Raw genomic sequence first — 11046 nt, forward strand, 5'->3', positions numbered from 1 at the left:
AAATAAAACCATCTCTCTTGACAATGGCACCCTCCCCTGGTGGCCAGCTGGCTATCATTTAACTCACTTACAACAATCTCTATCTCCAATCGTCTTGACTAGGTCTTGCCATTGGATATAAGTGGTCTCAGACTAGAGAGTGAGGTCGACGATGCGCAACTCTTCTTCACTTTAAGCAAAATCATTGTGCAAGTCATCATTCATCCTCCAGCTACATACCCACAGAGTTTGACTCCTATCCCAGGGTGACTAGATGGTCCTCATTGCTCTGACGGACAAACATGATGACAGTCTCTCCTAGGGTATCATGCTCTTGCCCTCATCTTCTTCCCTGTCCTTCTCACTCTCATCCATCACTTCTACATTCAAATGTTGCCCGCTACTGCAAATGGGGTTACTGCTGCTGCAGAAGGTCCTACAGCAAACATATCCAGCAATTTTATGCATTTGGCAGCAACTGCCTCAAAGGCCTGTCTTTTCTTCACCCACAACATTTTATCCACAGAGGCCACACAGGACCTTGTTCAGTCCTGCTTGACAGGTCTGCACCTTGCATGCCATCCAACCCTTGCAACTAATCCACAATGCAGCTACAAGACTTGTTTTCAATGTCCCCAAGTAGTCCCACATTACCATACTTGTGTGTTCTCTCCACTGCCTTCTTGTAGCTGCCGGCATCAGTTTGAAAACAGTAATGCTTGTCTGTAAAGCCACAAATGTACCAGCCCCCACCTATCTGAAAGGACTTATCACATCTCACACTATCCCATGCTCCCTTCCAGGTTCTAGCATGCCTTGACTGAAACCATCATCAATCAATGTAACAGTAAGACATGCATGAAGGGTCTTCTCTGTCCTAGCACCCAGGTGGTCAAATAAATTTCCCTTGACTGTCCAAACGGACTCACTGGCTGCCATCAAAGAAAGGCTAAGGCACAAATGCACATGAATTAGTACATATTTAAACTTGCTTGAGGATATGGTTTTGATAGAATATACAGTAAGTCCTTCTGAATAAGTGTGTCTGGTAAATGCTATAAATGTAAATGTACTGTAGGGCCTGTACTGGGCACAACCTGGAATGCTCTGTAGGTTCACCTACAGTACAGAGCACAATTGAGGTATTTCACCTGACGTCACAGGGTCACGTGACGCGCCGGTGTCCGCCATTTTGAACGTCAAGCTACATACTAACGCTGCAGACAGAGAGGGAGAACCAGCTTGAAAAAAAACGTGTTACAGACACCTAGAATAGATTAATTTGTCAGTAAGCACTCTATAAATAACCATGGTGTTTGCTTGTTGTGCTGTGGGCTGCTACAACAGACAGGGACAGCGTGCAGGACGCTCCTTTTACCGGTTTCTAGTGATGGGAATTTCGGCTCTTTTTCGGGAGCCGGCTCTTTTGGCTCTTCTTACTATAAGGAGCCAGCTCTTTCGGCTCCCAAACGGCTCCTGAGATTTTATTTTTGATTTAATTGCTGCAATTAACTAGTTAATTAATTACATTATTATTTATATTTTATCAATAGGATGTTTTCCATTTTATTTTTTAGTTTTTGTAGCCATTGTAAAGCTTTGTAAAGTATAGCAGTGTAACAATGTTCTAGCTATAGAAATAAAACTTACCAATTAATAAATTATTTTCTCACAAACATAATGCAAAACTGTGTTGTATTACCAATATAAAATACACAGCTGATTTTCCCCTCCTCAGGTGCCTCACAGACTCCTCTCCCCTGCGCTCCACAGCTTTAAGCATTACACCAATTTTCGTATTTTCGCAGCTGTGAATGACATCAACCCCCCCAACCAAAAAAAGTAGGCGTACACCATGCTACTTTTTTTCCTTTGAATGGTAATAGACAACACAAAGACGCAATCGGACAGCAACTTTTTTTGTGAAAGTCTCTCTCTCTGAGGCACCTAAGGGCAAAAAACTAATTCGGCTCCCCAACTCAGCTCCCACCAAAGAGCCGGCTCTTTGAACCGGATCGTTCGCGACTGACACATCACTACCGGTTTCCTACTGACCCAGACAAGAGGGTCAAATGGATTGCAGCTGTGAAGAGACAGGATTGGGAGCCAACAGAGTACTCCAGACTTTGCAGTGATCATTTCATTTCAGGTTAGTTTATCAGTTAACGCAATTTTGATAAAATATATAGCAAAAAGTAAATGGGTCAGTGTTTGTTAACCCATCTGAGCAGTGAAACAAGGCAGTGTTAATTTGTCTAGGGTTGCATGTAGCAGACATCAGACATAAAATGCAATAACAGAGGCTAGAAAGAAACGGGACACAGAAATAAACAAACAGGGCTCCATACCAAGGCTGGGTACAGTGTTTGTGATAAAAGACAGATCCCGTTTAACACGAATCACAGCTTACTTTCTTGTTAAAATGTGCAAAGGTCTCCACCATCTCATACCGCCTTGCACTGAAGGACTTAAGCGTGCCGTCCAAAATGGCTGCGTCACGTGACTTGGTCACGTGGGTGAAATACCTCAATAAGGTCAATGGAATACAACAAGGGCAATGGATTGGTTTACAAAATTATGTATTATAACCATGAGTAGAAACCTGATGTTTAATCACAAAGTCACCCCAGAGCCATGACCAAATCATGCAGGTCTCCCACTCTTGGGATAACAGACCTGCTTAGGCAGGAAGCTATCACTGGTGAACGTAGCAATGGAAACCAAGGCTTTGCCAGCCATTTCTCTCAAAGTCACTTTGCAACTTTGTTAAAGGTCTCAGTATGTTTATGTGTGTTCACACACACACACACACACACACACACACACACACACACACACACACACACACACACAAGATGGTATTCAGGTGATTCTGACTGTCCCTGACAGTTAGGAGGGGTGAAATAGAAAACATTAGCTATATTCTCAGGGTGAGGCTGAATTAATGGTACCTCACTGAAGCAGCACAAATTTACAATTTCTTTGTGTTTTTGTGTCTGAGGATTGTGCAAGAAAAGCAACAAAAAATACATTTTTAATTCATAAAATGAATAATAATAATAATAATAATAATAATAATAATAATAATAATAATAATGCATGTATAAGATATTAATCAAAATCAAATTCACAAAACTGAAAATACAATAAAATACAAAATCTGAATAAATATCACACAAAAAGAGCAGTAATAGAGCCTCAACCCTTAAATCCTGGAGAGCAGAAAAAGATAATCTCAGCTTTTGTACATATCTTCATTAAACAAAATGTGCTACTTGTTTCATGAAAAACCTACATTAGTCAGTGATCAGCCATCAAATATACTTTTTTTTTACAATAATGGTTTTTCACTGTGTGTGCATTTCAATAGTATCTGTGTGTGTGTGTGTGTGTGTGTAAACATACATACATACATAAATACAGAACATACAAACATACATAAAAATGTTAATTAAGCGATTATCATTATGACACCTGGTAATTTTCACAGGTTTTCAGATTAAACTGGTTTTGTTTCAGTTTGGCTATTAAATCAAGAAAATGCTATTCCATCTTAGATTTCCTGTTGCCAAGACCTCATCCAACAGACTTCATTCAGCACTGATCTTATCGGCATCATCTCTGCAGAATTTTCCCAAATGTGATTAGCTCTGCTCGACGCTGAAGTTGGACTCAGACCTAAAAAATGATAAAGGACATGGTGTATAAGAAAACTGACCAGGAAACATAAAGAATGTTAATTTGGTATCACTAAATTCTGTTAATTTAGTATCACTATTTGTGAAATGTACAGTATCTACAAATTTTTATTTAAAAAAAAGTAAATCCTGTTTAGGGCATTATGTACGTAACACTACAAATGTAACCTGTTGATGCTATTTTTAAAAAAGTTAGAAGATTTGTTTTATTCTGGTAAAATGGCAGAAGTGCATCTGCTTAACTTTTTATAGAGACATTGCATCTTCAGGAACACACATTTCTATAATGTTGATTACAATGACTATTGAACCAGACTGAAGAAAAAAATTCAAAAATTTGGTTAGCTTATATTAGTACAGAGAAGAATTGCATTTAGTTATGTTTAGAAAGTAACTCAAGCTGAGGGAAACAGTAATTTGGTTACGAACCTTCCTATATTAAAAAAAATTAGAAAATTGGGTCTGCAATCAAATGTTACAACTTTAATCTGCTGATCACAAAAACCATGAAGCAGCAATGTAGATTAAAGTAATCCTCACAAATAAATGCCCATGAATAAATGTTCATAAATGTACATCAAATAAGTTGAAATCAGAAAGCTGAAATTACAGGCAAAAGGCAAAAATAGACTCTCTCAGAGACAGAATGGAAAACAATTTTTGACTTACATCTATGCCAGTAAAAATATATTATTTAACAGCATAATAGGACCCAAAAAGCCAAAATCTGGAGCCAAATGATGGAAAAGGTAAATTATACATGAACTAATTGAGATGAAAAGAAAATGTACTGACATGAAAACTGATTAAACCTAAAACAGCCATATATATTGCTATATATTTTATTCAAAGGGAAGTGACTCAATGACCAGAAATCCCTCACAAATAGTCCACAGCACAGTGGCATAGGATCTTTTTACTGGCCCAATTAGTGTTGGCTCTAAAATGCTGCATATCAGTGAAAAAAAGATGCTGTGGCAAACAGAATTGACTTATAAGGCAACTTTCATCCTCTTAAAAACATTATCTCAGTCTCTAAATATCCACTGCCTCCTGGGCGCTGCACATGCTAACTCTTCCACTAATATCAATTCTACTACCGTATCTGCACAACCTTGGTTTATGGCTACCATATACACAGACCAGCCCACCCTCCTTTCATATAGTGCAATTTCTTCTCCATTGAATGTCTAGTCTTATTGGTCTTAAAATGGATTTGGATTGGCTTGCATGGTGTTAAAATATAGTAATTGTGTGTGTGTGTGTGTGTGTGTGTGTGTGTGTGTGTGTGTGTGTGTGTGTGTGTGTGTAAAACTGACTTAAATCTGCAACTTCAAATTTGGCAGCATAATCTGCATATTAAAATATAATAACTCTTTTGCAAATTATATGGTTGAAATTTGATCAGTCGAGGTTTACATTAGTTAGTCTTCATATATATCAATTTATATACATGAGTAGGATACGAATGTTTCTCCAAATTTACAGGATTTTCATCAACATCAGATTGTAAATGCTTCTACCAGTGATTTACAATCCATTTGTTTCCAGCTTAATAAATGAGGCCCATTGTTACCGTACTGAAATACTGTTAATAGGAACTTTTGTATATACACTCACTGGCCACTTTAATAGGAACTTGTTCTTGATTCTAAAATTCCTGTTCTTGGCTGCAGGAGTGGAACCCAATGTGGTCTTCTGCTGTTGCAGAAGATGCTTTTCTGCTCACCATGGTTGGAAGCAGTGATTATATGAGTTGCTATATCCTTCGTTCGCAAAGCCAAGCCAAGATATCCTTCCTGGCAGCTCAAACCAATCTGTCTATTTTCCTCTGACCTCTCTTATCAACAAGACGTTTCCACCTATAGAACTGTTGCTCACTTGGTTTTTTTTTCACACCATTCTGTATAAACTCTAGAGATTGTTGTGTTGGACAACCCCAGGAGATCAGCAGTTTCTAAAATACTCAAACCAATCCATCTGGCACCAACACCCATGCCACAGCAAAAGTCACAGAGATCACGATTTTTCCCATTCTGATATTTGAAGTGAACATTAACTGAAGCTCTTGATTTGTATCTGCATGATTTTATGCATTGTACTGTTGTCAAGTGATTGGCTGATTAGATAACTGCATAAAGCAGCAGGTGTATGGGTGTATGTAATATAGTGGCCAGTGAGTGTATTACTTACATATATGTGTCAGGACGCTTGTTGGCCATTTGGTTGCTGTATTCCAGGATTGGGGGGATACTTTCTTCATCTTCAGGCAGCTGCACAAAAGCAATTCATCATAAGAATTTATTTTCTGACAGATTTTTAAGCTTCTATCTGTTTAGATACCTAGACATTTAGATGTAGTAAAGACAGACATATTTTCTATTGAATTTCTTTTCTATCACTCACCTCCCAGTACACTTCATCATCAAAGCAGTTATCATCAGCTGGGTCTTGCCATAAAGGCAGTCTCAGGATAAAACCTAAAATATTGAAGAAAATAACAACTACAGATTTCCAAAATGTATGGAACAAAATGATGAATTTATAATAGGACAGCAGATATACTGTTCCTATAAAATTTACAAATGGCAGATAGTACGGCTCAGTTGCCTGGAGGAACTCATCAGTTGGATAAGAACCAAGCCAGAAAAAAAAAAATCCTCCAGTGTTATTTTCTGTGCATTTACTTTTTGTTAAAACAATAGATGGCCAGTGGCAATTAAATATGTGTTTAAAGGTGTTTTGGTTGTTTTTGACCAATGTTCCCTAAGTTGCACAATTTTTAAAGGATTACTCTCACTAAAAGCTTACTTACCCACTGCTGCTCCACCTACTATTCCAAAGGCGATAGCCACACAAAGACCAGCAGCCTGATAGCCTCCCTGTATATTTGGAGTCCTTTTTTCATATTTTCCCGTAAAACCAAATGTGTTGATCAGTCTGTAATTGGATATGTTAATGATATTTCATTATTTCTTATACAGTCAAAAACTTTCTATTGCTGAGAAAAGGCAATGTAATTTGTCAATTCATTTAATACATTTTAGTATAAATATGCAGGTGATGGGTGGCACAGTGGTGTAGTGGTTAGCACTGTCGCCTCACAACAAGAAGCTCCTGGGTTCAAGCCCAGCGGCCAGCTAGGATCTTTCTCTGTGGAGCTTGTATGTTCTCCCCATGTCTGCGTGGGTTTCCCTCACAGTCCAAAGACATGCAGCTTAGGTTAACTGGTGGCTCTAAATTGACTGAGAGTGTGAATGGTTACTTGTCTCTGTGTCAGCCCTGCGATGACCTGGCGACTTGTCCAGGGTGTACCCTGATTCTCGCCCATAGTCAGCTGGGATAGGCTCCAGCTTGCCTGTGATCCTGTAGAACAGGATAAGCGGCTACAGATAATGGATGGATGGATGGATCGGTGGTGTAGTGGTTAGCGCTGTCGCCTCACAGCAAGAAGGTCCTGGGTTTGAGCCCAGCGGCTAACAAGGGCCTTTCTGTGTGGAGTTTGCATGTTCTTGCCCTGTCTGTGTGGGTTTCCTCCGGGTGCTCTGGTTTACCCCACAGTCCAAAGACATACAGGTTAGGCTAATTGGTGTCTCTAAATTGAATGTGAGCATGAATGGTTGTTTGTCTTTATGTGTCAGCCCTGCGATGACCTAGCGACTTGTCCAGGGTGTACCCCTCCTCTCGCCCATAGTCAGCTTGGATAGGCTCCAGCTTGCCTGTGACCCTGTACAGGATAAGCTGTTACTGATAATGGATGGATTGATGTGCAGGTGATTATAGAAAATCACATGCACTGATTACTGAGAAATAGTCTGAATTTTTCAACCAATCACCTAGAGCGACTCGGCAAAATGGCTGCCAATCTCTGTCACCATAAGTGAGGAAGAATTACAAATTATGAAAGACAATGCTGTTACCAAAAGTACTAAAGATGCTATGAAGTTTGGTCTAAAACAAATCAAAGGTAAGGTGGAATTGTGATTTATTTTATCTATTTCAAAACAAAGTATTTTGTGTGAGTTGGCATCAATAAGTGACACAACTCAGCACACACCTTTATTACATTTGCATGCCACATTTGAAGTGTGAAATAATTTTTTAATATGATTTTTTTTTAAATGAATTACCTGTGTATTTATACTAAAACAATTACCTACCTCAGGCTCAGTGAATATTGGTGAATAATAACCTCAACTTTGTCTTGGTTATTATTCACCGATATTCACTTCACCTTTGGTGAATAATCGTTAATTGAAATATGTGTCTTCAACCACACCTACCCTTCACGTGAATAGACAGACTCAGAGGCAGCAGCAGCTGTAATGGCGCCTACAACTCCACCAAGGACACCTGGCATAGCATGTAAATTATGGATCCCACATGTGTCTTGGATCTTTAGATATTTCTCCATGAATGGCTGTATGGAGAACCGAGCATTTTAGTGGTATAATAAAACTGTTTACATTTAGCAGAACAGTCAGATGTACTCTCTTGCAACACTTACACTGAACACTAGGTAGCCAATGGTGGAGAGGATCCCACAGAGGAAGCCAACAATAAGTGAACCATAGGGTGTGATCATAAATTCAGCTGCTGTTCCCAATGCAACACCTCCAGCCAGAGTGGCATTCTGGATATGAACCTAATCAACAGAGACTTGTATATAGTTTACCTGTCATGACTGAGAGTGTCCTCTTCACAGATACATGGCCTAAAATATATTTTGCAAGGTGTGTCAAATTACCATGTCTAATTTGCCTTTCTTGGCAGAAAGGCTGGATACCATGAAGGTGCTGAGGACGGTAGCTGCCAGGCCCAGGTATGTATTGATGGCAGCTCGATGTTGCCCATCTCCATGAGTTGAAATGGCAGAGTTGAAACTGGGCCAGTACATCCAGAGGTAGAGGGTACCTGGAGCAAAAGAAGATTGTAGTGTTGGTATCAAATCTCATGCTTCAAAAATTCTGTTTGGAAACGAACATTTTCTCACCAATCATAGCAAAGACATCAGAGTGGTAAACAGATCCATGGAGATGTTTGCTCTGGTGTAACTTTGGTCGATAGAGTATCCATGATATTGTCAGACCATAATATCCTCCAAAGGTGTGGATGACCATGGAGCCACCAGCATCTCTGACCTGTAGCAATGTTGCAATGAGATAACTATAAACAGTCGACTTTCTAGAATAAATATTATATATATATATATATATATATATATATATATATATATATATATATATATATATATATGTCTTACATAATTACATATGCATGAAATTATGCTCAGTCAAGTTTTATAATTGTCTACCAGTGGCACATACATGCAAAAGATGGAGGATGATGTACTCTTCTACTGAAAATAAGGTGATTCCAAACAGAGTTAACACCATCAGCTGTACAGGACTGACTTTTCCCAAACAAGCTCCATATGCGATTAGGCACCCCGCCACACAGAAGTCAGCATTGATGATACTGCAGATAGAAAGATCACATAAAAAATAATTAATTGCATTATTTTCGAAAGATTTGATATGACACATTGGACATGGAGCACACATTTCAGGTTCAAGTTGCATTTAAACGGTGCATAGATGCCATGAACTAGTCACACCAGTTCTTACTTTTCTACTCCAATCTTAATCTTGCCATCCGTATGGTCCAGTGAGTGGAACCAGCCTTGCATCACTATGGCCCACTGCAGCCCAAAAGAACCAATAAGGAAGTTGAAGCCCACTCCACCAAAGCTGTAGCGCTTCAAAAAAGTCATGAGGAAGCCAAAACCCACAAAGATCATGACGTGCACATCTTGGAAACCTGTCCGACAAACAAAAGAAGTGGGGAAAAAAGTTGGAGATATTAGAGAAGAGCATTTAAGAAAGGGTGGAAGTATTTTGTCATATTCAGCTTAGTTGGTTCACAGCCAAAAACCTCACTTAAAGAATGACAAGGTATGTATTTATAATTTCAGATTCCTTTCAGGTCATTTGCATGGTTAAGAAAACATTAATTGCAATTCAGCCTTTAAATTTGATTATTGAGTCAGTGAGAAAACATTGGTTATCAGTTGAGAAATCAGTTGAAATACATGAAGTAATGTTTTAACTCTAATATAAAACAGTTTATCAGTCATTGGATGGATTAACACCTGGTCACAAATATTGCATTTTTGTCTGTAAACAGTTATTAGATGTAGAAAGAAGAATACTGTTGACATCATTACAATATGTTAGATTCTATTTAGTATTCTTAAATCTCTTAAAATGTTAATTAACTGACAATCTGTGAGAATAAATCCATACTTACTTGGATATCTGTAGTAGAAATCATTGTCAGCATCAAGTGAAATATTATGCTCCTTCTTATATACGGTCCAGTGAGCATCAGACTCTTCATCATAACGCACAAACACTCCAAAAAGAACGATCATGGCAGTTTGCCAAACAAAGCAAACAGCTGGCAAACTGATCCGGACATTTGGGTTTTTAGGAGGGTTCCAGAACCTCTGACAACAGTTTCTCACTGCATCTCCAATTGCCATCCCAAGGCAGGATAAATCCCAAGACAAGACAAATGACTAGATGAGCAGGGGTTTGTGCAAAAAAGTTACTGTGTGCAGATATATTTATAGCTGACTCTTTAGAGGTGTGTCTCAGCTGGATACCTGTTTGTCTGTTGTAGGTGCATCTTTTGCACATGACTCAAAAAAGTCAGGAGACATCGTTTCTGATGAATATCTTTAAGGCACTTTGGCTCACAAATGAAGATAATGATACATGTGAACTTTAAAATAAACAAACACAAACAAACAAACTTAAATTTTGAACATATTTATATTGAATATTGACAATATTGAATAATTAACCAGAAAAAAAATTGATTGAAAAAAGTGGAAATTCAGAGAACAAGAAATGATCACTGGTTATTTCATAAAATTATGACATATGTTCAGTAAGGGCGGCATAGTGATTAGCACTGTCGCCTCACAGCAAGAAGGTCCTGGGTTCAAGCCCAGTAACCGACAGGAGCCTTTCTGTGTGAAGTTTGCATGCTCTCCCTGTATCCACATGGGTTTTCTCTGGGTGCTCTGGTTTCTCCCACAGTCCAAAGGCATGCAGGTTAGGCTAATTGGTGGCTCCAAATTGACTGTAGGTGTGAATGGTTGTCTGTGTCTATGTGTCGTCCCTGTGATGACCTGGTGACTTGTCCAGGGTATACCCTGTCTCTCTCCCATAGTCAGGTGGGATAGGCCTGCGACCCTGTAGGAGAGGATAAGTGGCTACAGATAATGGATGGATGTTCAGTAACAGGTCTGTATGTGAATATTGAACACTTATTTATTTAAAAATTATGGCCCATTCCACTG

At 38.9% G+C, this 11046-nt stretch overlaps 1 protein-coding gene across 1 annotated transcript; it reads right to left on the minus strand.

Annotated features, from left to right (window-relative positions):
• Positions 1 to 3059: 3059 nt before the first annotated feature.
• On the minus strand, positions 3060 to 10293 carry rhcga (Rh family, C glycoprotein a). The gene is made up of 11 exons (XM_060941069.1): positions 9987 to 10293; positions 9305 to 9497; positions 9005 to 9155; positions 8671 to 8818; positions 8425 to 8591; positions 8185 to 8322; positions 7961 to 8097; positions 6493 to 6617; positions 6084 to 6157; positions 5871 to 5950; positions 3060 to 3657 (listed from the first exon to the last, which is right to left on the minus strand). Exons 1-11 carry the CDS (start codon positions 10219 to 10221, stop codon positions 3624 to 3626), a joined length of 1482 nt encoding a protein of 493 aa, XP_060797052.1. The 5' UTR covers positions 10222 to 10293; the 3' UTR covers positions 3060 to 3623.
• Between the last annotated feature and the right edge of the window lie 753 nt (positions 10294 to 11046).

The sequence above is a fragment of the Neoarius graeffei genome, chromosome 15 (assembly GCF_027579695.1).
Source record: "Neoarius graeffei isolate fNeoGra1 chromosome 15, fNeoGra1.pri, whole genome shotgun sequence".
NCBI classification, from domain to species: Eukaryota; Metazoa; Chordata; class Actinopteri; order Siluriformes; family Ariidae; genus Neoarius; species Neoarius graeffei.

Coding starts and splice junctions, on each gene's coding strand:
- rhcga (XM_060941069.1), bottom strand. CDS start 10,221: ATGGCAATTGGAGATGCAGTGAGAAACTGTTGTCAGAGGTTCTGGAAC. Junction 8,323..8,424: donor AGAAAGGCAAATTAGACATG/GTAATTTGACAC, acceptor TCTGTTGATTAG/GTTCATATCCAGAATGCCAC. Junction 6,158..6,492: donor AGTAGGTGGAGCAGCAGTGG/GTAAGTAAGCTT, acceptor TCAATATTTTAG/GTTTTATCCTGAGACTGCCT.